Here is a 27142-nt window from a genome sequence, read left to right as displayed (position 1 = left end):
CGAGCCAATACGTTAGGGCAAGACTGCAGACAGGGACCGCTACAGGCTGTAGGCTGCAATACTGTAGTACAAGCCAGAGGTGATCGGTTTTTGTGATTAGCTTGAAAGGCATTTTTTGGCATATCGGCTGATTGGTGGCGGATCCATCGGAGCATCCCTAATTACTACTACTACTAATATTTTATATTTACAGTTTTGGTGTGGGGCCAATTCTGTGCAAGCACTGCACACAGCGCTAAATAGTAACATTAAACAAACACAATATGAGTTGTGTCCTGGCTGGTCCACCAATAATACACACCACTAAACTAGGTGATCCCAGGCTGCCATGGCAACGACAGAGACAGCATTGTTATAAACAAATGCACCAAGGATTTGAAGTGGCTGAAACGGAAACGTCACATGTTATTGCTTTAAAGTCCAGCTTCGGTGCATGTTTAAGTACATTTATCCCACACTTGCATGCTCACGTGTTCTCGCATATGCTTCAGTTGAAGATTGGAGATCTCTCAAGTATCACAGTCGCCTGATTGAAGCCCACCCCCTCAACCGAACCCATCATATTTCAAATGATAAATGATGGCCTAACAAAAGAGGCCTTGGATAAATGCTAATAGGATGAGTCCTTAGAGACAAGGATATGGAGAGCGGCAGCCGCGGCAAATGGAAAAGAGCGAGCAGCTTGACGGCGTGTGCATTCGTAACTACCTTACAGATGTTGAAAAGCGCAAGACATCCATCACTCCCACACTCAGCCACGCTGCTCCTATGATCACACTTTTGAGGCGATAGCTGTGGATGATGCATTCGGGAACAGGATTTGGGGAAACCCTTAAAGTTTCAGGGTTCTTTCACTCTCATAGTTTGCTTGATCTGGTTTGTTAACTAGTTCCGTGTTTAGTTTCTTAGTAGAACACCCCCAAAATTGTACAATTTGGAGTTCAACCAACACAAACTCAGAGTTCAAACCATTATTATGTGTGACTTCCTGTTCCCTCTGCACAACATGTCTGCCCTCAAACAAGGAGTATTTTTGATTTAATTTCAATTGTATTACATTGAATAAAACCGTGTTCACGATGTTCAAATGTTACTTAAAACATTGAATCCAAAAGGTCTGATGTCCATATTTAGAATTTATATTACTGAGTGATTACAGATTAAATGTATTGCGTTTAAATTGTTGCTCTGTAATTTCCGGTTAAACTTTGAACCCTGACGCTTTTTCAGCAGTGAGGCTAATTCAATCTTGTGACTTGTCGATATATTTAAGAACCACTACTAATCATGCATGCTCATGAACCACTGAGCAAATGGTAACGCTTTCTTTGGCAGGAGCCAATCACGAGCTGCAAGCTACTTAAATGATGACATCTAATTGGGGAATTTATTTCCACCAAGCTATTAAATGATGATATAATGATGATAACAAATATAGCTCATAAGAGTTGAATTGAAGAGCTGATTTCTAGCAGCTTCCATGGTTTTCTTGATAATAACCAAAGTCACTTAAGTTCTTGCATGAATAGCTACAGTATTGTACTGCAAAAAACGTAACCCTTATGAGCCATTTTTGTTGTCTTTGTTACATTTGTCCAAACAAAGGCACCTTCAGTTGCATCAGGCATTAAAATGAAGAAGAAAGTGAAGAAACAAGGGTGGTCTCATCATTTTTTAGTTCAGTGTTTATATCATTTCCGAGCAGGCCTACACATGCACGCTACACGTTTGTTAGTTGAATTCTATTGTTGTCAAAGATTCAAACGTTATAAAACGTTCATAAGCCGTGTAATGTTTTGCGGCTCCAGACTGTTTTTCTTTACTGGAAGAGGAAGCAAAATGGCTCTTTTGGCGGTAAAGGTTGCTGACCCCTGGTATAAGAAAAATGTTATTAGTAATGCCTAACATTGCAGTAAAATGCCGTTAGTAATGTAATTACATGTGTTACTGAGTTACTTTTGCAATGCGTTAATCCAAACGCTGCTGCAAAAACACGCCAGAGAATCAGATGACACAGAACTGAGGCACAAGAAGGTCGCCGAAATATTTGCGACAAGGACGCACAAAGTCGGAGAAAAAAAAATCCTTTTCTTTCAAGAGCGCTTCTGCATTAAGCGATTAAAAGAGACATTTTCTATCACAGGGGAAACATTTTAGGGGGCGTAATCAGCTTTATTCTGAAATACTGCGTAATGAACACCCTCAATATGAGAGCGAAATGAATTAGTGAGAAGTAATAACTCCTGCAGCAGACATCCTAATCAGTCGTTTTTATGCATTTATCAGCGTAGCACTTATCACGGAAATGAGGGGTTTGAAATATAGCGGGACATATTTGATACACTGCTTCATGGCGCGGATGAAAAGGAACTCGGAGAGGTCTGATGTCCATCTCAAGGACGTCCGTGTGAAGTCGCTAACGCCGCTCTGCAGCAGCGCGATACATCACGGACGCCGCCTCTGTTTTTTTTTTGTTACAGCCGCGGCAATCATCGCATCTCTGCAGATCTATAACGGCCTCGCACTCATCAGCACGAGCCGGCTCCAGATGTGGATGGCCGGAATTAATCATCCGTATTTTGATGGCCTTCATATCGCTGGTGATGGATGCGGCCATTAACCCCCACACAAACGCCTCGGGCACAGTGCTCCCGTTGGCCTCGTGGCTACCACTTTAACCTTTATGGCAAGTGGGACAGAAATCATCAGCAGCACTTGGGTCCAGCACCCTCGGGACGCATTTACTCAGGCTGCTTTGCATACAACACAACACTCCCTCGTGGAAATGATGCGAGTGCTGCATTCGAAAAGTTTGATGTCGTCTGCTTTTGAAATATCTCCTCCTTTTTTATTTATGTTTTGACAGGAGCAAAAGTAGATGAGAAAAACAGACACGCTAGCAGTGGAATTGTCATCTGATTGTTTGGCGCTGAAGAGTTTTGTCGTCTGCACTTTAATGCCCCGGCTACAATTCAGATGGTGTCAAAAGAGAGGGAACGAGGGGCGGGTGGGACTAAATTGACTTTGGAGCTGCGTTCTACGAGTCTTCCACTCACAGCGTCGCAGCTTTGTGACATGAAAGTAGGGTAAATCACACCATTAGGAGGGTTTGCCAACATTAAGGCTTTGCTTCTCTACTGCTGAATAAATATGAAGTGACATGCGCAAAGGAGCTTTATTTTGTACTTTTTATCCAACCTTCTAAGCCGTCTGCTTTTCAAAGTGATGATTAACTCAACAATTAACTGTTATCTTTTTCAAATATTTTTAATGGGATGGGAGAATCGGCTTGTGAATATTTTGAATTCCTATTTCAAAGCCACTCTTGTACAGTGGAGCACAGTCTGTTCCATGACCCGAGGAGGTTTTCAAAGCATTTGTTTCCCAGTGAATTCATCTGTTCCAGGGTCAAACTGTCATCATGTAGAAGCCATGTTCACTGTACGTACCAGCAATGTGTTTAAGTGACATTTTAACATTCCTAAGTAAAACTAAATCAAAATGAAATAAAGTCAAACTCAGTGCCTTCTTTGCTGGCCTGAACATGATCAGAAGCTTAAAATTGTTCCATGAAATTGCATTCATTTATTACGAACAGTAATTCCATAGCGAGTCTCTGGGCTGCACCGCTTCCAGGAGTGTACGTATGACTTTTTTTGTCCAATCACATTTCAGCTTCTATGTGTTGCCTTGCCACTGTAATCTGCCCAGGGCCTTCAGAACCAGTAGTGCACTCCATTTGCTTTGCTTTCAAGACATGACACAAATTCCAGAATAGTACCAAAGTTGAGTATTGAATTACTTACCCATTGGCGTTCCCACACCGTAGGCTTTGGAGTCGATGAGGCCTCCGATCTGAGTGAGGTTGCAGTTGCGCTGGGTGACAAACTCAATGGTGGTAGATTCCGTTAGGAAGGCGTACTCTGATGTCAGGACACGCTGGATGCCCTCCTCCATGTTTTTCACCATCACTGACTGCCTCCTGCTGTTCATGAACTCCCACATCTTGTCATAGGTGGAGATCTTGGTCTTCTAAAAAGGATGTAAGGCACAGAACAAACTAAGTATTTAGTCAGATTTTGTGTAAAAAATGAGGCATGTATTTAATAGGAAACTCAACCCTTTTTGGAGTCAAAGTGGAGTCATAAGTTTTGTCCCAAAAAAACTAAAAAATACAAAAAAATTCAGATTCAACTGCTCTAGCAATCATGATTCTAATTAATTAGTGATGAGTGCCTACACATTTTACCATTTAAAATGCCTTCGAAATGTGCGTGACGCATATTTAGACCTTAAATCTAGATTGTGCATTTAGCTTGTTAGCTTCTGTCACTAATGAACAATGGAGAGAGAGCGTTTACGAGCCAAATATAATCTAATAATAATCTTTCAGTTTTATTGAAAACGTTGATCCGAAATCGGAGGACAACGTCAAGCTCGCAGGAGGGTTTGGAGGGGAGGAGCGATCAATTATGCGCAGATTTTTGCCTTTTGCTCGTAGGCACGGTATGTAACCCCCGTGAAAAATATACTGTAAAAAAAAAACATTGTATACATACTGAACAACTTCATTCAATTCAACCCCAAATTTCTTCTCCAATTTACGAGCAGCCTTATATTTGGGGTGCAGAGATTTATACACGCAAACCAACAGGTGGCACTAAAGGACTTCTCCTCAAGCAAGCCAGAGCTTTTCTTCCTGTCTATCACACGCCAGTGTACCTGGAGAAATGTAGTCTCAATACTGAGACAACCCGCTCAGACAATGTGTCTCAAATGTTGGACAAGGTAGCAAGGAACTGAGAGAGACAGTTACCATGCTAATTTTGAGATTTAGAATGTACACATTTTGTGTTAGTTTTTGTTTTCTATTGCAATCTACGACTATGATTTTAAGGATGATATAAGATGCATTTTGTCTTTTTCTTTGTCTTAAACAACAGAACAGGTCTTAAAAAAAGAGGGGTCCTATGCGGTGGGACCAAAAATCAAGTGACCTCTCAGTCTTGTAATGAAAAAAAGAATCTTTTTTTGGTGTTGTGTGTGTTTGCGTGCATGCATTGTATCAGTGATGACAAACAAAACATGATACCAAAGACAGAAGTAAAAAAAAAAAGCAACACATTAAAAAGTGCATGTTATCGTTAGGATTTTTTTAAAACTTACGGTTAACAACAGCTAGCAGTCTTTGCAAACTTACATGGCAATTAAGAATGATAAAATGGGAAAACATATTCAAAAATCCAAATAAATGCAAAGTCACAAAATGATCACAGCATAGTTTTTCTACCTTGAAAAAGGACATGGTGGCACCATCCTCCACCACACCGTAGAGGATTTTGGTTTGCTTGGCGAGGTCATCTGCAGAGTCTATGGGCGACTCCATCCTCTCCACAGTGAGAAAAGCAGCCAGGTTGGCGGTGTAGGAGGAAATGATGATGAGGGTGAAGAACCACCAGATTCCTCCCACTATTCGTGTCGACAGTGCCTTGGGCATGAGCTCTGAGCCTAAGGTGAGGGAGGCGGCAGGAGTTAAGCTGCGAAATGTATTCATCCCTGCAGCCACTCATCTCGCATTCACTTGTCGAGCTCTATTTGCACCTCGTAACAAAACACAACGAGATAACATTTCTTGCTCCAAAAACAGTCAAACAGTCAAGAACTCTCTTGAGGTTTGTTTTTTTTTTCCTGTTCAGTCGAGGCGGTTGGGGCGCTCGCTTCAAGATGAAATCACTTGAAAAAAAAAAGCTCTCAGAAAAGATAATTGTTGAATTTCGAACACGCTTATTTTTTCCCCCCCGTTGCTGACACAAGTGAGTGCTTTGAATAATGCAGAGGGAAAAAACAGAACATGTCCCGGAGACAGGTTGTTTTCATGCATTCAGCAGTGAGTGTGAGGAGGTGAAGGGCTGTTTGGGCCAGAGAGTCATGTACCCAAGGTAACCTCACGTCCTGACTCCACACCCCACTGATCTCTAGGCGCTGACGGGCCAAGCACAAACACAGAGAGGACACTGGGTATCATCAAATTAACACTCTAATACATCAGTCTTTTTTTTAATCGGACCCCAGTGGTCTTTCTCTCTGTCGCTAGTGGCTTGGATCAAAACACCCCCAACCCTGAGAGACAGTGGGATACAGAGAGAACCACAGGCTGAGGCAACTACCTTGCTGCATGAGAGCCCCAACTCCAAACCAGAAACTATTCAGCAGCGTGAAATTGTTTTCCACTACATCCGAGTCTGGGTTGCACGGGTGCGGGTTGTACCACTCGTAGGGGCTAAACCTGTGGAGGACAGAGCACAGAGAAACATGTTAGTGACATTCAAAACAAGCATAACATGCTCCCTGCCCTGGACTAAATACGAAGAAGTATCAGGGCTACCCTGAAATGACAAAAATATGTCACAATAATACGACAATTAGGTAACATTACAGGGAAATATACATTTCACAAGAATTACGTTATTTTACATACATAAAGTAACATATTTACAAGAAAATAGTAATATAATGTAATATTACGTGATCAATAATATTAATAATATTACAAGCCTAAATAAGAAGAAAGGATATCAGATTCCATCTTTATACTTGTAATCGGTTGTGTCATTAGGCCTATTTGAGGCCCCCCCTTACTAATCTAGTGTTGTTTTATTATTTTCTGAAATAGTATTTTTTTAAATATAAACCCCCCTTAAATAAACAAATAAATCAATAATCCTGTGTCCTTAACCAAATTGAATATAAATATAAATAAAACAGTATTTTAATAGTATTTTTTTAAACCTAAAAGTAAAAATAAATTTATTTTTACAAAAAGTGTCAACAAATTGAACATAAAGTGACCAGAACATGAGTTTAAATAAATAATCATATAAATTGTCAATATTTACAGAAATACAATCATGAATCTGTCACCTTCATTCAATTCACAGCGTAAGACAGAAAGAGCCCCTTCAGTGCGTCGTTATCCAATCCATCCACAAAGAACACACAAGTCACTGAAAATCCAGTTTTCCCTGCGATCTCGCTTGCGCTCAGTACGCAACTTCCTTATCGGGAAAACAGAGGCTGGATGCTAACCAGAAGATACGTCTGTGCACAACCTCCTTGACTCAGACATGTTTCCCTCTCTAAAGGCAAGCACCCGAGTTGCCCTAACAGTGCCTGAAAGCAGCTGCTCATGTGAAAGTCCTTTAGCGCACTGCGTTGGCTGCACTCCTGGCTGCATCAGTGGGTCAGAAAAGACTTCACAGTCTTCCAGTGATATCAAACGGAAAAGACACGTTTCACCATTTGAGTCACAAGAGCGTGATAGACGGATTCTTTGACGCTTCCACCCACCAAGTAACTCACAATTGCAGACATGTTATTTAAAAATGGTGCACTTTAGGATAAAACAGTGCTGTTTTTCATATAGTGTTTATACAAGTGGGCTCCTCATGAGTAAAAATGATTTGTACAACAATATGTCTTTTCTGTTTTTGCTTGTTATTACACTGTTAGTGTGCAAATATGTGTTTATTGTTGTACTCTATCAAAAAAAAAAGACTGAAATAGTAATAAATAATTTCTCAGGCTTTGTTAACTGTTTAGGAAATTTTGTCCTTGCGCGCTATGTTTGCTCACACTCTGTGCATCAAATATTAAGCATTGCAACTTTGCTCCTGTAATACCAGGACTTTTTCTTGTAAGATAACGATTTTCGTTTTCAGAGCAGCCTCAATGCGCCTTCATAATTGAAGACGCATTTAGGCGAGAAAGAATAAATAAAATGTGTGTGAGGTGCGTGTGTGTGAGGCATGCAGTAGCGTGGCCTGGGGGTCAGAACTTGTGCAGAGACCAAATCATTCAGGCTTTCACTGAGATCAAGTTATTGGCATTCTCAAATGCCTTTAGTTTATTGTAAGAACAAATCAATAGTGTGGAATAACACTGTCACTGGTGATAATGTCGCAGTGCGTGAGGATCTTAGGAGCTTATTTGGATTCCCTGACTCAGGAGCTGTTGTGTCTTCTATCCAGCCATGGGCCTACTGGCTATTACTCACACAAGAACCTACACACACACACACACACACACACACACACACACACACACACACACACACTTTTAGTTCTGTCCCCTTCAGGCTGCTTGGCTGATTGTTAGTGTCTTCAGGTCGGTCGTGGACATTTCTTATTAATTAGCTTCAGTAAAAGTGGCACAGCATTAGTGCAAGGTGAATGGGTTAGTGTTAATCATCAAGGAGCTGACTGAGTTTGTGGTGAAGTGCTTGATACATGGCTGACACAAGGTCGAGGGGCCCTTCAGGTGTTCAGGAACTCCAAGCCTTAAAAACGCAGCTTTTTAGTTTTCTCCAGTAAGTGAACTTGCTCATAATCCTCATATACCATTCAAATCCCGTTTATTATTGCTCAGTGGGGCAGTTGTGATTGAGCCCTATGAAAACTGCTTAGCAACACATCAGTATTCGAACCGATCTATGTGGTGGCACCTGCAAGGTGTAAAGTTTGTCAGTACAGTGTTCCCGCGCCACATCGCAGTTCACCTTTCGCTGATTCGCGGAAGTTCAATTTAGCATTTTTTTTTTTACAGCGTATGAACGCGCATTATGTTCTGCGTCCTTGTGGTGTATTAGAGCGCTCTATGGGTGCTCTGTTGTATGTGTCTGTTATTGTAGTTACTACTGCTACCAGCAGAGGGAGTTCTATACTCACGTGAGAGTTGAAGACAGCTCCACCTCATCTCAGTATGTTTACGTGCCTGTAAGGAACCCACACTAGGCAATAGCCGGCTAAACAACAGTCCTTATTGGCTAAGGGAGAACCCGCATATTGTGTTCTGCGTACTGATTGGCAATAAATCATTGTCACTCAATCTCCTTCGTGCTGTTTCCTGCTGTGGTCAATAGCCACTAGCAAACTAGCAAACTAGCTAACTGTGTGAACTGCTTGCTAACCACAAATAAACAATAGAAGAAGAAGAAGAAGCTAACTGGCTAAATGAATCTTATTGCGGGCTATTTTGGGAACCTATCCCCCGTGATAATTGAGGGAACACGGTAATTTTTTTTTTGGTCTTGTTTATTGATTTGGAACACAATATAAACAACCATATCATACAGTAGGAAGCCTATTTAATCAACACAATTTAATATGAAACACCAGTTTATTGTAGTGTTTTTACTCGTAATTTTTAAAATGATTTGTAATTACTTTTTTTAAAAAAAGAAAATAACACATTATTGAGCAGGATTCCACAAAAAGTAGATTGTACATTTTGTGCAGCTCTAGATAAACACTTTTTGCCATCACAGTCCACTTGCATTGGGGCTAAGAGACCCACCAGATCCAACAAATGGAGCTGTGGTTCAAAATGCATGGCATGGCCACCACCTACAGGACTGGAGTGGAACAATAGTGCAAGTTTTTTGCATACACCACCCCCCACCCCCGCCCCCAGACTGTGTATCCTTATCGACTCTTTTCTTAGCATTCTCCTTGAAAACCATCTTGTTGCAAATGGCCACCGCTACATACTATAATTCTTCCTGTCAACGCCATCGCAGCTGCTGATTTGCTAGAATGTCAATGAGCTGCGTCTCCTTGGAGTCACAGTTAAGTGAAAATGCACAATGGCCTTGCGGTGACGCGTGCACGTTTTGTGCATGTGCTTGTGCAAGCAGTGCGCATTTGTCCGGTGCCGGTATCGGCTCAATTAAATGCAAAGTCGGCTGCTTGAGGGGATGGTTTATTTATGTAGCAGCCCATAGATGTTAGTATAATACAGACCTGCAGACCGAGGCTCGCTGTAGGTGAACGTGTGAATGCGAGCGACTGTGCTGAGCTGTATAAAAGGTGTGGGTGTAAATCTGCACAACACACGCTTGATTGGATTGGGTTTGTCCCACCCACTGAGCTTCTACATGCGGGTGTCAGGCTCCTCTATATGACCTTTGCCTGAAGCAGGGTCTATATTCCTGCAAGCTGTGTTCGGCATGCCGTTCACCGTGAAGAAGCGGATGAGGAGCACGCGAACATTAGGTCACCTCCTCGCAACCGAGCACATGTCAAATTGCACGCAGAATGCTAAAAGGATTCTCTCTCTGCCTCCTCTGTTCCACTTGCACAATAACACAACACTCACTTTTAACTGTCGGCCGGATTCAATTACTCCGCCTGTTTTTTATAGATCTGTTGACTCTCTCTCGGGCCGACCGAGGACTTAATGTTAAGGGTGTTAAACGGCCACTCAGTGGACTTCAAAACAGCACTAGTCACCACTAAAGATGCTGTTTAAATCATCCACTCTCCTGTGCAGGGTGACATTTTCTACCTTGAAACAGGCGTGCGATGTGAGAAAATCATTTTATGCTGTTAATAACGAGAGAAATCCGTTCAAGCACAAACAGAACTGGAAGGGTCCTCTGGGAGAAGTGTTTGTCTCCAGCTTCAGATCGGCTCGTGTATTCCGTCGGGGATAAATAAAAATATATACTAGCTATATATACTGTATGTGTGTGTGTGTGTGAGGGAGAAGTGCTTCAAAGATGTTGTGAATCCCCAGCAGGGGCTTGAAGTGTTCAGCGTTTTTATTGTGCAAGACCGCAATGTCATGAGCTCCAAACAGTTTATTTGCGCAGGAAAAATAAGTGTTAGAACCACACGTAAACGAAAAAAAACAAGAACTGTACCATTATGAGACATTACGTTACATACGCAGTAACGAGTTACCAAATAAAATCATAATATTACAAGACGCAAGTCACTTTATTCAATGATTAAGTTGCTTCATATTACAAGAAAAAAGTATAAACGTTTAAAAAATAGTGTCATAACATTACCTCTGAAAAACTCATAATTTTTAGAGAATAGAGTCGTGAGAATAGCGTCATATTATAAGGAAAAAGTAGCAACGTATCAAAAATAGTGTCATAGCATTACGAGAAAAAGTTGCATTGTTTTAAGATCAAACGTCATAATATAACTTGTTGATTGAGCCGTTGTACGTTGCAAAGTTTTGAGAATAGAGTTATGGGAATAGCTTCATGATATGAGAAAGAAGTTGTAACATTTCAAGAGTCGTGTAATAACATTACAAGAGAAAAGTTGGATTGTTCCAGAAAAAGCGAATGAAAAAGTCATAATGTTTCGAGAATAAAATTGCAATGATGTAAGACCCGCGTCCTGATATTACGAGAAAAAAGTCAACGTTTCAAAAACAGCGTCATAACATTACAAGAAATAGTTGTAATTTTACAAAAATAAAGTGTCATAGTATTACTCCAAAAAGGTGATAATGTTTAAAGGATAGAGTTGTGACTCTGAACGGATTGGGGAAGAAGGACAAAGTAAGAAGCCAATAACTTGCCGTTCCCACACGTTATAGGAGGAGAATTGCTTTTCACTCTGTCATGTCGGACATGCCATGGCTGACTCCATGCAGCGTGACGGTAATGTAATGTAATGTCATGTCTCATCAATGCTTTGTGACATCACTGACGCCTAGTGACCAAAATACTACATATGACTTGTCCTTCAATATTTTTTGATTTTTTCACGGACAGCGATAATTTATTCCATCCATCCATTTTCTGTGCCGCTTTTCCTCATTAGAGTGGCGGGGGCATGCTGGAGCCTATCCCAGCTGACTTCAGGCAACAGGCGGGGTACACCCTGGACTGGTCGCCAGCCAATCGCAGGGCACATATAGACAAACAACCATTCACACTCACATTCATACCTATGGACAATATAGAGTCACCAGTTAACCGAACATGCATGTTTTTGGAACGTGGGAGGAAACCGGAGTACCCGGAGAAAACCCACGCACGCATGGGGAGAACATACATTACACAACATTACAAGGAAAAGTTCCATTATTACAGAAATATAGTGTCATAATATAAATCTAAAGAAGTGGTAATGTTTCGAGACTACGGTTGTGAGGATAGCGTCATGATATTATGAGAAAAAAGGCATAATGTTTCATGAAAAATGCCATAACGTTACGAGAAAAAGTTGTATTGTTACAAAAATAAAACATCAGGATATCACTATGTAAAAGTATGTAAACTATGTAAACTATGACGTCCATCATGGACAACACCTCTCACCCCCTACATGACACTCTACAACACCTGCACCTCTTGAACCATGTTGTAGTCACTATGTATTCTTTACTTGCGTATCTTGTTTGCTGCTGTAACAAGTGAATTTCCCTGCTGTGGGATTAATAAAGTACAATACAATACAATACAATACAATACAATACAATACAATACAATACAATACAAGCTGTAATGCTGCCAAAAAAACGCAAGATTACGAGAATGTATTATGAGGAAATTGTCACATCTTTTCACAAAACCAAAAGGTTTTATGAGGAAAAAATTAGTACAGTTCTGAGAAAAGATTTACCAGAGTAAATTCAATTCAATTCTCGTAAGATTCTATTTTTTTTTCGTGAAAAAGAACTTGTGCCGTGATATTACTGGACACGTTTTGTCATGTTAGGAGAATGATGTCATATGTTACTTGAAAATGGTGCTACTTTTTCATGAGAACATTCAGAATCTTGCAAGTCAGAAAGTTTTGAGATAAAAGCCAGAATGCTCTGAGAAAAATGTCATACTGTCATGAGGTAAAATGATGATGTCTGAGAAATGAGAAGAATGTCAAGGTGTGAAAATAAAGTTGTGAAGTTGAAGAATAAAGTCATGATCAAGCAGGAATAGCTTCATATTACACGGAAAAACTTGCAGCGCTTTGAGAATGAAGTTGCAATGTTGTGAGAATCAAGTCTAAATTATATGAGAAAAGTTTTACAATATGACTGAAAAACTATGCAATCATACGAGAATAAAGTTCTAATACTACAAGAGAATAACTGTAATGTTCTGAGAATAAAGTCTGAATATTACAAGAACAAAACTTGAAGTCTTACAAGAAAAAAGTAATTCCAATGAACATCATACTATAGAGTATAATAATCGTCTTTTTTTCATTTGAGTGTGGCCATAATACGCATTTGCAGCAAATGAATGCTGTTCTTTTTTTGATTGTGCAATCAATTGGCAGGCGGTTGATCGATAACAGTTATGAAAAGAGCAGCCCATTGAACTGGAACAACGACTTTACCGTGCAGTAAGCAAGCATTTTCAAGTCAAATAGCGTGCAAGCGCTATATTTACCGCCGTGGCTCGCAATTAAAATCACGATGCATACACAATTAAATAAAAGCACCCTGGCAGATTCATGAGATGGATATCAATATAATTGCATGCTCGTCACTTACCCAAGCGTGGTTGCAAAATATTCAGTCAAATTTGCATATTCTGAACTAACTTAGGTGACAGTTGCTGCTTTTCCACTCTTGTGATCATTTTGCCGGTAACATTTGGCCAAATGTGCATTATACCTTCCAAATCCTGGTGAGTTAATGCACATTTCTCTACCAAAGGTCATTTGGGTTGGGGTTTGCTTCAGGAGGGAGAAGTTTTTGTACAGTGTCAGCAATTTGTTTTATACAGCTCTTCGTGCTGATCAGGAGAACTAGACTTTTTGGCTCTATGTAGTGTGAGGAATGAGTCTATTTTTTAAACCATAACAATAGTTTGCCTTTTTTATCCTCAGATATTTGTCTTTATTTTCACATCCAAAAATTCCCTAGCTGTGCATTTAAATGACGCTAATCAAGAAGTTGTTATCTTTGCAATGGCAAGTGTGATTAAGCAAAAACTACCCAATTGTCACTGAATTTGTAGAGGGGTGTGTTATGGACAACATAAAATGCAGACAATTTAGATTCAGATTGAGAGATTTTTCTTTTCCTTTATTCTTCATTGGAAATGCACACTACCACCACCTACAGCACCGGAGTGGAACTGCATCAATCACAATTTAACAATGTTAATTCAAGATTCAAGATTCAAGAGTTTTATTGTCATATGCACAGTAAAACAGGTAGTTATACTATGCAATGAAATTCTTATTCTGTTCTTAATGTTGTTATCATTACATAAGAAAACATGTGTCAAGCTCAAGGCCCGGGAGCCAGATGTGCCCCGCCACATCGTTTTATGCAGCCTTTTTCCTTATAAATGTATTTGTTGTTTCATTTTGACAGAAAAACTGGACTGCATGCAGTTCTTCTAGACTTTAATATGATCTAATCATGCAACAAGATATTCCAAACGTTTTTTGTTATCCAAAATAATTACTTATAGTGTCCGCTGGTCACCTTGACATTCTCACTTCCCTTCTCATTTCAAAGCAAGGTATCCATCAATATGTTCGTAAAAATGTAATAATCAAATGCATGGGCAATTGTGCAATAATGTCACGATGTTATATTCATACTGACAGTTACAATGAAGTGGCCCTCTGAGGGCAGCCATAACTGCAATGTGGCCCTCAGTGAAAACGAGTTTAACACTCCTGCATTAGAAGAACTTGAACAATCACACATTTGCTTACATTAAACACCGTGTTACCATTAGAGGTACACTTTTAGCAATGCTATAACTATAGCTATAACTGCGATACTGTACATAACACAAATGTCACTCAATGGAGCACAAACGTTTGCAAAAGCTGAAAATGTTAATAAAAGAGAGAGAGAAAAAAAGGGGATAGCGACATTTTACTGTTTGTTTGTGTTTGTTAACTGGAAGGCTACTTCGTGGATGCGGCTATTTCCTGGTTCATAGAGGATGGATCATTTTTCTATTGCAGGGGTGTCAAACTCAATTGCACAGTTTCCCAAAACTCAAAGCCTACATTCGGCTGTGGGCCGAACTGGACATTACCCCCCAGCCCCCCAACTTTGTATCTTTCCTATTATTAATAATGAAACTTTCAACACTTGTATATTTCTGCATATTCAAGTTACTAAAAACCTTCACAACTTCTTGTCCTTTTAACAACCAACATAATTGCGGAATGAAGCACACTCAGATACTCGTTGGAAGTTGCGAACATGACAGGACATGCCCCAATAATCCAGGTTGAAAAAAATAGTAGCTAGCATGGTCATATATTGAGAAAATGTCTCATTAGCCCTGACGCATAGATAAGTAAGCATGTGGACATACAGTTTTTTTTCAATTCACTCATGTGGATGGACATTGTTGTGCATTGGAGTAGGGGGAAATATGCGTTTTTTTCGTGTCCATTCATTCCTGCTTGAAATTTGTAGTTTCTGATAGTCTGCGGACACACGACTATGGTTGTTTTGGCGTGGTTCATTTCAATAGAGTGATTGTTGACCTCTTTGTCATTCTCTCAGTATGCGGCCAAAAGCTACAGTATTTTATATCAACACAAAAACATCACAATCTGCAAGGTGTGTAACCCAGAAGAATTGCGGAATGGGCGTATTACGTGTTTCCCAGCATGCCTTGCTACAGCTAAAATGATCACTGTTGACTGGGTTATACCTCTTTAAGAAGTTATTTTGTATAGACAGGGTGTAATAGTTAAAGTGCTGTCGTTTAAAATGCGTACAGTTAAATTATTTTGACTTTTGGTCTGAATCAGGCACCCTTATCAAGACTGGTTGTGGATTTCGTGCTCTACACAACATTGTTTCCACTTTTAAAAATATACTGTAGTGTCAGAGGAGTAGTTCATATCGGATGAATGGCTTAATTACGCTGATCGCTGTAAGCGTGTTCTGTTTTGTGCGTTATTGGAAAGCAGTTCCACTGCAATTAACAAAACAGAAAAGTTACTCTAACAGAATTAAAAGCAGTTCAATTTGTGTTCATTCTCGCAGCAATTTGTGAGCTAGCAAGCTACTTCCTGGTTCACAGAGTGGCAGTGCCATTTTGATTTGGAAGTTTCCATTGACATTTTCTTTTAAAATTCTCAAAATTGAATGGGTTGCTCTTCGGCCCATGCGCCACCCCTCTACAAACTCTTGTCGACAGTGGTTTAATATTATTAGCATCATTTCTGCTAACAGTGTCTATCCTGTTTACTGTTTGTGAAAATGGTTGGTGTGAAAATGGTCCTTAAAGCAACACTGCTAGTGGTGAAGCTGTACTTTTTAAACTACTGAATAAACATTACAAAATATCATCATAAAGTTTTTTCCTGTGGTGAGTTTAGAACCTGGTATGATATCTGCAATCTAGATTTGTGGCAAACATTTACAGCACAAAGGAAGCCATGTAAGGGAGGGAGGTAGGGAAAGTTTCATGTTACCTGGCTATGACAAACAGCACACAACTGACACCCAAGCAAGCCAGCAGAATATACATCCAGATATCAGGTGAGAGGGGGTTTAGGAAGGAGAAGACCCCTGGGTTGGTGCCGTTGGGCTTGCGGTACAGGATACTTATCCCCAGCGTCATGAAGGGCTTGGAGAAGTCAATGACCTTCTCTCGCACGTAGGTGATGGCGAGGGGGGCTACCGCCAGGTCGGCTTTCTGCAGTGACACCACAGGGGCAAAGCGGTTATATGTTTGACTCCACCGATAAAAAAAGCCGGAGCGACAAATCAAATTAGCATCTGATTTCTGTCGACACCCAGTGAGGTCAGTACGTAAAGGAGGAAGAGTGGAGGCAGACGGGGGAAATAATCAGGGTCATTAGTTCAGTTAGATTAGCAAGCCCTCTATTTATTTTTAATGGAAATTACAGCTTATATATTTGATCTTCCTTAAGTGGTGTCAGAGGTGAGTCACAAAGGCAGCACTTTCGGGATTAGATTCATCTGAGAGGAATTGGAGCTTCTTCCTCAGTGCAAAGAGTTCACACTGAGGTTGTTATGTATAATCTTTTCAAGAAATATATAGACGGTATATGTTGTAGATTTATAATTTCCTTCTTGGAGAGTTGAGAGTCACTATTTTGACTTGCAATGCTACTGTGGCACGCTTGAGTCGCGCAGGAAATCTAGTCAGATGCAATCTGTAGCTTGCACACAAAAGGGATCCAAACAACACAACACATCAACACACACATGACACACAATGTAACCTACCGAGTGTGGGCATACAAATAAAAGTGCACGCACAACACCCATGCCTAAATTACACCCATATATTCTCGCCGCAAGGCATGCTGGGTAGCATGTGGTACTCTTTCTCCCAACATGTTGCCGTGTTTGTTGCATTTTTACATGATTGCAAAACATGTTGAGGTCGTCAGGGAAGTGAACAAGGAGGGACGGGAAGTTCACGTACTCCTGATATCCAATGTTTTATCATTCACAGTTCATATTGTTAATGCCGCTAGACTGCCCAGCATGCCTTGCGGGCACTTATAAATAACACTTTAAGTTACGTGTTGTGTTTAGCACTTAGCTGTTGTTATTACCCACGCAGTAGTTGATTTATGTGATGCTTTAATTGGTGCCGATGTGTTGTGTTGTTATTTCGTTGCACCGTAAGCACGTCGTTCTGTTTCTGTTTGATGACCACCGATATATAGACGGCCCGTCGGCCAAACGTTTTAACCCAATGCGAGTCAAAAGGTTCACCTGCCCCTGCCTTAGAGTCATTATTTCCTTTAAAAGAATACTTTAATTAAACTATTTTCAGCTGAAATATCGGTAAAAAAAGGTAAAATATACTGTAATAGAGAAAAAAACTTAAACATAAAAAACATTTTTTACTAAAACAAAATTTGTACATTTATTTTTAAATAAGAAAACATGACAATTTTATTTTGTAATTATCAAAAATATATTATTTTACCTAAAAATGATTCATACCCTGGGTAAATTCTGTGTAAAGGTGAATTATTTGGTGACTATATTCGTATTTTTTTAGCTGTAAAGAAAATGGCAAAAGACTTGAAAAGATATTGACTTTTTTCATTATAAAAAAAGTCCATGCTAAAATGAATCATATTCTTACATGCATTTCTAAGTTTCTAAATATAAACAAACAACTCAGCACAGGATTATTAGCACTGCTGCTAATGCTAACAACATCAGCATCCTGGCTGGTCCACAAACATTAAAGATGGCTACATTATCTAACGGGGGTGACTATAGCAATAATTGCGTTGCTATTCCCCTTATCATAAACAAGTGCACGGTAGGTTAAATGTTAAAATGTTTCTTTAATGTGTTCAGAGGATCGTTAGGTTAAGGACAGCAACTGTTAACTCACGTGGTCCATAAGCTCGCGCACCATCCCGTTCCATTGGCCCGTACCCTCATCCAGGGACCCGTACCTGCCGTCTTCAACTAATCGGACTTCGTACTGGAAGCCCAGTATTCCAGAGAGCTCCCTTAGCAGGTCGATGCAGTAACCTTCAAATCTGTCGTTTCCGTACAGTGGTTTATCCGACTTCTTAAACATGACATATGGCTCTTCCTATAAAGGGAATTCATTATGTGAGGAAACCTTGTGACATTTTGTATGAATTTTGACATTATTTATGCTTGATTTGTGTACCAGTATGGTGGATACACGCAGGGATTTGTTAGCCAGAGAATCAGTGATGGACGTCTTGCTTTTGTGAGTTTCAGACATATTCAGACCGCTTGGAGGATCCCATGTCCCAATCTGTTAAGAGAGCTCAGCATCACACTTGTTTTGTCTCAGCTACAAAATATGTTCTCACAAGAAATTAGTAGGAACTTGTACAACAAAGAACAACAACAACAGAAGACAATGGGGGTTCCTGTATTTACTTCTCGGCATGTGGTTGTTGGCCACTGTAAAAAATGCATTTTATCCAAAAGGGGACTGAGGGCAGCATGAAAACGTGCTGCGGCAAAGTGGAGATTAAAGAGTAGACAGTAATACTGCAGCATCCGGAGCTAAGGCACAGCAATATGATATGCTAACATTAATGTTGAATTATTTTGGTTATTTCTTGCCGTGCTTTCTTGGAAGCCTGACTGACTAGGTACTAGAAATACTACCTCGGTGCAGAGCTGACTGATGCATTAGGCAATATGGGCAGATGCTAAGGCCGCTGTGACCTCCAGGGCCACCAAAAATAGTTAATTATTTTTGTAAACACATATAATGAGCCACCTCTGGTCGTTTTCTGTTTTAATCTACTGTATAGTATAGGGGTGTCACAAGACACTCGAGACGAGGCACAAAATTGGGTCTACGAGAACGAGACGATGCAAGATTTTAACATTACTTTTAACAAAAGTGCAATGAAAAAATATGAAAAACATATGTCAACATGCTCATGCCGTTCATGCCCTTGTTCTATGGAAGAAACCTGTGAAGGTGCTGAAACCAATGCACAGAGTGAACCCACTTCCTGCCTGTTTAGAGGCTGGAGATGAGGACACATGCACGTGGCAATATATTGAAGCCGGCAAAATGTAGTTTATTTTCATTTATTGTGTGATTGATTTATGAATTTCTTTTCATCGCAGTCTTCGTTCCCACGAGAAATCTCCGAACAAGAAATCTTGTCCCGTTTTAATCCCACGAGATCTTGTGACATTCCTACAGTACAATTAATTTTTTATCCTGTCACCTTCACTTATTCACCAAAATATTTTTTTCCTTATTTTAATATGATAAAAACAGATATAATATTGCAAAATATGTCAGATTTCTACTACACCAGTTTATTACTTTTCAGACTGAATCCTACTTCCCCTGCCCTAGGACATTTATGCAACATGAAAATCCCCAAACGCACCTTTTCCAGTCCGTCTTCCTTCAGGCTGATGACATCCAGGTCGAAATCTGTTCTTAGTCCGTTGGTCTGATTGAAGAGAACGCGGCCGGTCAAGCCATCCCAGTGAGCCTATAAACATAATGTTGATAATGATAATGAAAATCCTCAGACTCTCAGCGCAGTCGTTTCATCAACCTGAACCGCCGTCTTTCTCCAACAATATCAATCTAACCTCTAACCACCTCATTTTATTTCCCAATCATGCACTGGGCCTTGCTCTCCCCTCGCTGTCTGCCGCAGTAATTTAACGAGAGACAGTGAAGCTGTGAGGGGGAAAAACCGTGATGAGTTCATCATCTGCAAGTTTTACTTTAAAGCCACAGAATCAGCAGACGTGCATAGAGAGCGATAGTGGCATGATGAGGGTGGGAAAGGTGGGCCGATACTACAAGGGCCCATAGAGAAAATTACCTGCAATGATAACATCCAGAGAATGAAAGAGCTGGAAGAACAAAGCTAGCAAGCCGCTGACCCGCAGTAGAATTAATTAGGCTTTCATTTAAACATGGATGGAGATGTGCACTGAAGATAGAAAAGTAATGTCATGGATATTGATGTTCATGAAAGTAATTGAGATGTTTAAGATGTATTCATCCTTTTTTTTAGTCACATCTAAAAAAAAAAAAAAAAAAAAATCTGTGGAAATTCCGCACAGAAGCCTGTTCTCATCAAAGTAACACGGCCCAGCAGCTTGCAGGTCAAAGGTCGGCGACACACTACAGTACCTCTTTGATGAGGCTGATGAAGCGCCCTCCGAAGCGCCACGGCTTGTGGCGATTGCACTGCAGGGAGCTGACGGTGATCTGCTGCGACTGCTGCACTGCCACGGCCACCACGTGCACCGCGTCGTACATCAGAGCTGCGTCCGTCTGCAAGCAGGGAGGGCATACGATTATGGATTCGAAACATATCTGCAGCAACATTGCACATCCAGCAGACGGCGCTGTGGTGAAAATAGCGTATTACGAGGACAGTTGACATTTAATTTTGAAATGTAGCTGTTAGAATGGCAATGTGAAGTGATGAGAACAATAGCGTAGCATTGCATGACCCCCGCGTAGCAGCACTGATTATGTGAGGTAAGTACACCAAAGCAGATCACATTATCGCACTTCTATTTAACATCAGATTTGTGCATACAGTAGGTCCCCACACATTCACCATTCAGCATTCAGAACAAATTTAGTTTTTTCCGCAGAAAACACATCTCATTCACTCTCAAAGCCAATAATAAATACTTGATAGCAAAGCATAAAATGTACAAAAAAATCTATAAAACATACATAATAGCCTATACGGCATACATATACTTACATATACTTACATGTACAAAGTGTGGACAGATTTTTGATAGGCTCGGAAAGTCTACTGCATTTGGCTTTTTAGTTTTATATTTTCCTGAGTGAGCAGGCAGCATATCATGCACTGTCTTGAATAGAGGAGATTATTTCCCATACCGTACGATGTAAGCACAGCGCTGCCTCTAATTTTTGGTCAAAATCAAAATCAATTCTGAAAAATATGAAAGAAGTCAACATTTAACATCAGCCTGCCTGTCCCATGAATTAAAGTATAATAAATAGCCGTGTTTTCATATCCAATATAGTGTAATTTCCTTATTATACGTATATGCCTGATTTTGTTTGCCGACTGTCCTTTTTGCTTTTTTCTCTGCTTGTCTAGCAACTGAACCCTCAACTGCAAGTTGCCAAGGAAATGAGCGTGATTGGCATTTGCTCATTTTTATAGAAGGCTTAGGGGCTCAAATTATTATGCCCCACAAAATCTGCCCAGCAATAAGGGGTCATGCGAACATCAGCCATGACCAGGAAAAATACGACAAGTTGTCTAACATTTTAGTTAACTACTAGTTATAATGAATCTTGTTGTGGTTTAGTACATTCCCGTGGAAGTCTGTGCTGTGGTTTTCCAATTTCCTCCGCATAAAAACAAGCCTTAAACACCTTTGTGGGAGTATTAGAATAATAATGTGCGTAAATACATTTTTAGGAGTTGTTCCAGAAAAAAATGGCACGCAATCAGCACAGTGTGTGATGATCATGTCAGTAAAATTCCCAGAACGCTGCCCAATGTGGCAATGAGAAACCAGGCACCAGGGAGAATCTCTGGGTTAGCTTGTCGCCGTGGAAACTAATGACTCCTGATGGGTGTTCTTGTCCCCCAGAGAGATGGGAACACAAGCCAGGCAACCAGTCCAGACGGGACAACCCAGGGTGGCAGACTCCATGTAACATGCAGGGTACAGAAGGGGGTTGTGAGCTCCATCATAAAAAAATAAGATATGGGGATATTGGAGATGAAGCACACTGTCATGATCTTATTTGACAATTAGCAATGAGGGAATGAGGAAAAGCACAGTGGAGTATCTGCAGCCATCGAGTCTTTGTGTGTGGTGCTGGTCTAAGAGAGAAGGGGCTTTAGCAGCTGTACATAAAAGCAATCTGGAAAAGCTAATCCATTGGAACGTCACAGCACCCTAATTTAATTGAATAAATACATACTGTCACAAAGGTGCGGCCATTTAGTCATTGGATTTCCAACAAAGACCTGCCCGCTTCTTATAGGCACACATAGGTTACAGACACTGTGAACTTGATACTGTGTGCGGGTGCGATGTTCGAACCGTAACCTAAAATTTAAAATGTGCTGAAAATGGAATATAATACAAAATATTTAACTTTTTTTTTTTTTTTACAAATGTAATGATATTATAATGATAAATTATTGCAATTTTAATTTTAATATATATATACAAAGTATTATTCATATTAATTATTGTGGTTGTTTGCAGTGGTGTAAATAATGTACGCCAAAAATTTTGAAACCACAATAATAAACGTATTGTTAAATCCGTAACTCCATGAGAGCATAAATTATTTATCTTTGTAAAGGCAGAATTTTTGATCCAGCTCTTATGTTGTGGCCTCTTTTTGCTCACTGGCTAACAAAAAGCAGGACCTCCAACTTTTAAAATCTTGAGCCACAAAGCAAACAAAAGAAAATAAACAATAAAAATATTTGTTTTTCCAAATATGGAGATACTGTACATGCACATCATTGTTTAATAAAAATATTAGTTACTGGAAAACTGTCCAATTCCAGGTCGCGTTGTTGATATAATGATAGCTACGTTTAATATGTGCATTCATTTTATATTTCATGTTTTGGATTATGTGTCTTGGTCTGAGCTCCATTAGTGATTGACAGAGTCATCGCTAAACTACACAACACTTGACGGATGTGGCTCATTAAAGTAAATAGTGTCCTTCCTGTAAACATCCCTTAGAGAAACAAAAGGAAGCAATGTGTTCATCAGTCTTACTATTCCCCAACCTCTCTTGCTCCATTGTTAATTATTCAAATCATTTCTGTGTTTCTGTGTGTTGCTGCTTCTGTGTGTGTACACCGCGACTTCTGGGAATAATTTAGCCACTTTACTATTTATTTGCATTCCCAGTACATAGTTGCTATATTCCTCCAATTCCTCAAAGCACTGGCTTCTGATGGAAACAAAAAAGGGCTGGCATCCAGTGAAAGAGGGACAGATCACGGGGAAAAAAAGGCGAAATGATGGCTAACATCTCTGGCAGATTGCGTTCCATTTGAAAACAATCCAAGTGTTATCTGGATATTTATTTCAGAGCCAAGCAAGGCTCCTGAGGGCTGTTTTAAGTGCTTTAAGTGAAACCAATCTCCAACCACCGGGGACACTCAGACGCTGAGGGGAAAGGTTTCAGACTAGATGGCTCGCTCTTGTGCCGTCTTACATATGAAATCACACAATTCCACACATATCGGAACTACTAGAAGAGAAGCTACTAGAAGAATCTTTACACCGACAGCGGTGATTTATATTTAATAGCAGACATTCATTGGCAAAATTACAACGGCAGCATGGACTTGTACAATATCGAGTTCATGTGCCTTTGTCTGACGTTAGTGCCATGATAGTCGTAGACCATCACGAGTTGTAGCCATGTGGATGTTAAGGTAGTTTATTTTGGTCTCGGTTTCTACTTCCTGGTTTAGCTGCGTTGTGTTTACCTTGATAAGACTCTCAGCTGGTATTGAGAGGTGTTTGTGTGAACGAAGGACTTTCATTTGGATGAAATGAACAAATGTAAGCTGCGATGTTAGTTTTCCTCATGCTAGGCACAAGCTGCCAACTGTTTGTCTTATTATTTTACACATTTTTCACATTAGCGATAGATTTTTTTCACTTGTGCGACAGTTAATAAGACAGTGTTTATTTTTTTTTTACGCATTAATACAAGGAGCCTCAGTTAGCGTCGCCCTCGTTCACGTGTTGTTAACGTAAAAAATGCACGCCACAATTTTGCCGCGGTTCGCATGCATTCTCCGATTCGCGTACAATATGGCGCACGTCTTGTGGTGTTGTTAATACACTGCGTGAGTCCAACTGTGTTCTTAATGTATTTTTTTTTTACTATCACAAAACATCCTTCTTTATTAGCAGCTATCAAAATGGCAACCGGAACCGGAAGTTATGTCGCCCGTCTATGTTGTCATCAAAAATGTTAACACAAAACACGTTTTCATAGTGTTACAATAACAGTTTTACATACATAAATCATTACTAAATGCATATAAATGACAAATTAAAGAGATTAACGAACATTTAAGGGTACTTTTACCTTCACTGAAGACTACTGTTCCCAAAGACACAAAGAATCACATCTTCAATGAAGGTATAAGTAACCTTAAATGTTAATTTTTCCCTTTCATTCATCATTTATATGTATTTATATGCATTTCAAATAGTTTTCTGCACGTAAAACGATAATTGTATAGTTCTAAAAACATGTTTTGTGTTAACATCTTTGGAATGGACCTTTCTGGAACGGATTAATTGGATTTGTTATGAGAACATTTTATTCGGTTTACGTCCGTTTCGGTTACAGTTGGACCTCCTGGAACGAATGAATGATGCTAACCAAGGTTCCACTGTATTAGTGTGCTTACACTTGCATGGGCAGAAAGGTTTCTGACACTCATTATACAATAGTAGAATATTTTGACACATCTGGGGGAACGGTGTATTTGACAGAGGCAGTTGGTCATGTGACATGATTCAATTTCAGCTAGCTATCCTGTGTTGATAAGAAAAATAAAACGGCTACAGAGTTTTAATGAAATAGTGTCAGCAGGAACTACTTTTTCTTCCACCTCTCATCGCCTGGATGCAATTTAGTGCTTATCCAGACTGAACTGGCCCACTTTCCACTTTATACTAATGTGTGTGTGTTTTGTGTGTGTGTGTGTGTGTGTGTATGTCTTCCAAAAAAGACGCATTGTAAAGAACTATCTATAAATATACTTTAGGCGTCAGAATAGTAAATTAAAATAAATGAGGTCACAAACTATATAGGCAAAGCAAATACAGTCGTCCCTCAAATATCGCTCCCTCACTATATCCCTCACAATTACGGCGTTTGAGTCGACATCAGATTTTGACTGTTACTTACCTTTTATTAAATGCTACGTCTTTATTACGTACAAGAATGCAGTTGCAAGTGAGCATGTGTGCCATGGGTTTTGACATGGGTATTCACTGTTTATTTAGACTGTTTCTATATATTTACTGTATATTATGAAATGTGTTAGTTATCATTGAGAACTTGAGGTACAATCGCATTACAAGTCTGCACCATTGCTCGCGTGCATGTGCGTGTGAATTCAATTGTGCCATGGTGATGGTAATGGTTCAATTTATTTGAACGTGCACACAAGTTACAGTGAAATACATCACATAGTGCAATTTGCATTTTCACACGTCCAAAAGGAGTATGAAGAAGCTTATTTAATCCTACCCCCCGTCCGTTTTACATCAACTACAATACATTTATTCACTTCCTGTATTTAATTTGTGGTCTTTGCCAGTTAATACATACAGTAGGAAAATGATAAGGTAATGTAACAATGTGGTAATATAATTGTCAAGGTTTTTCCACAATCATAATAAATAATAATCATATATACTGTACTAATCGGTATAACAATACATAAAAATACTCACAAGAATGACGAGTGATGAGTGTTGTAGTGGTTAGACATACCATATTGTACACACTGGTTCAAGAGTCTTCTTCCTTGTATTTTGCAAACATCAACTGCTAGTATTGTTTCTTGAAATCGCTCATCTTGGTGCTTTGTTTGAGCTCCTTACTCAATCCGTTCAATCATTTGATTCCACATACCGAAATGCTGTGGATTTCTAGGGTTGTTCTCGCATATAAGTGTTGAAAAGTATTGCATGACATTTTTGGGTCGCAGGTTATTGTTTGCTTTATGCATAATTTTAGCTGATTGAACATTTACTAGATCAGCAAATTTTAATTTAGTTTGTGATTTTTTAAATAGAAGATTTGTATGCTCTCTATATGTGGCATTATGGATTGTCCTAACTGATCTTTTTTGCAGTAGAATCAGCGAGTGAAGATTACTTTTATAGTTGTTACCCTACATTTCCACACAATAAGTTAGATATGGTAACACCAGAGAGCAGTAAAGAGTATGGAGCGATTTTTGGTCAAGATATTTTTAATGCGAGATTTCCAGCTCATTTTTTCATCTATTACGATCCCCAAAATGTATTTTCGTTCACCCTTTCAATGTCCACACCGTCAATTTATATTTGCGCGTGCGTGTCCTTTCTGTCATTAACATGTAAGTTGAATAGTTTTGGTCCCAGGATTGACCCCAGGTGTACTCCGCATGTAATATTTATGGTCAGACTTCAAGGTACCACTGTCATGTGTAAAAATAAACATACCTAATCATCATTACAGTGGCGTTTGTGCTATACATTTATATGATATACTCCTTTTTTATTTGCTTTTATGACAGGATTTTTGTTGAATTTGCTCTTTTTAACATTACTGTTGGAGGAAAAATTGCAGTAGCGTAAGTGGTTGGTTCTTCACCTCTTCTCCTATTTTTCCATCCATACAAAAAAACCACAGCATATGTGAGACACAAAACAAATAATGGCTCTATAAGAGGTGTGTATGTTACACGCACAAACACACACGCACTCTATGACAAAACCCAACTCCCCCGAAGCATGCCTCATTTAGCAAAGGTGCATCCGGCTTCCTCATTTGGAATAGGAAGAGGGAAAACTCTGCTGCGCTGTCTGCTATGTGAACATTTATACAAATATATTCCTTTCCCGTGCATCAGTATTCACGTCATCCATCCACCTGTGCATAATTCCATAATTCCTCAGATAATGTAGCACTCTGAAAAATGACATCCCTCTTTCTCGTTTCACCTCGCCTTGCCAGCGTTCATCAGTGTATACACACACACGCACACACATTACCAGTCCAGTGATGGACATGTAGTGCAGCTGCAGTGATTTCTACATATCATATACATCTGATTAGCCTTAACGAGATTAAGCCTGACCCGTTATTCACCAT

At 39.7% G+C, this 27142-nt stretch overlaps 1 protein-coding gene across 2 annotated transcripts in view; it reads right to left on the bottom strand.

Annotated features, from left to right (window-relative positions):
- LOC129171978 (glutamate receptor ionotropic, kainate 2-like) overlaps positions 1 to 27142 on the bottom strand; it is an 81720-nt gene that overhangs the window by 6518 nt on the left and 48060 nt on the right. For both annotated transcript variants that reach the window (XM_054761219.1, XM_054761220.1), the window contains exons 7-14: positions 20402 to 20545; positions 19638 to 19745; positions 18419 to 18529; positions 18131 to 18337; positions 16215 to 16438; positions 6168 to 6286; positions 5291 to 5508; positions 3807 to 4032 (exon numbers count right to left, since the gene is read on the bottom strand). In XM_054761219.1, the coding sequence (XP_054617194.1) occupies positions 3807 to 4032; positions 5291 to 5508; positions 6168 to 6286; positions 16215 to 16438; positions 18131 to 18337; positions 18419 to 18529; positions 19638 to 19745; positions 20402 to 20545 (1357 nt within the window). The remainder of the gene's footprint in view (positions 1 to 3806; positions 4033 to 5290; positions 5509 to 6167; positions 6287 to 16214; positions 16439 to 18130; positions 18338 to 18418; positions 18530 to 19637; positions 19746 to 20401; positions 20546 to 27142) is intronic.

The sequence above is a fragment of the Dunckerocampus dactyliophorus genome, chromosome 19 (assembly GCF_027744805.1).
Source record: "Dunckerocampus dactyliophorus isolate RoL2022-P2 chromosome 19, RoL_Ddac_1.1, whole genome shotgun sequence".
NCBI classification, from domain to species: Eukaryota; Metazoa; Chordata; class Actinopteri; order Syngnathiformes; family Syngnathidae; genus Dunckerocampus; species Dunckerocampus dactyliophorus.
This window is presented reverse-complemented; position numbering and strand designations above follow the sequence as displayed.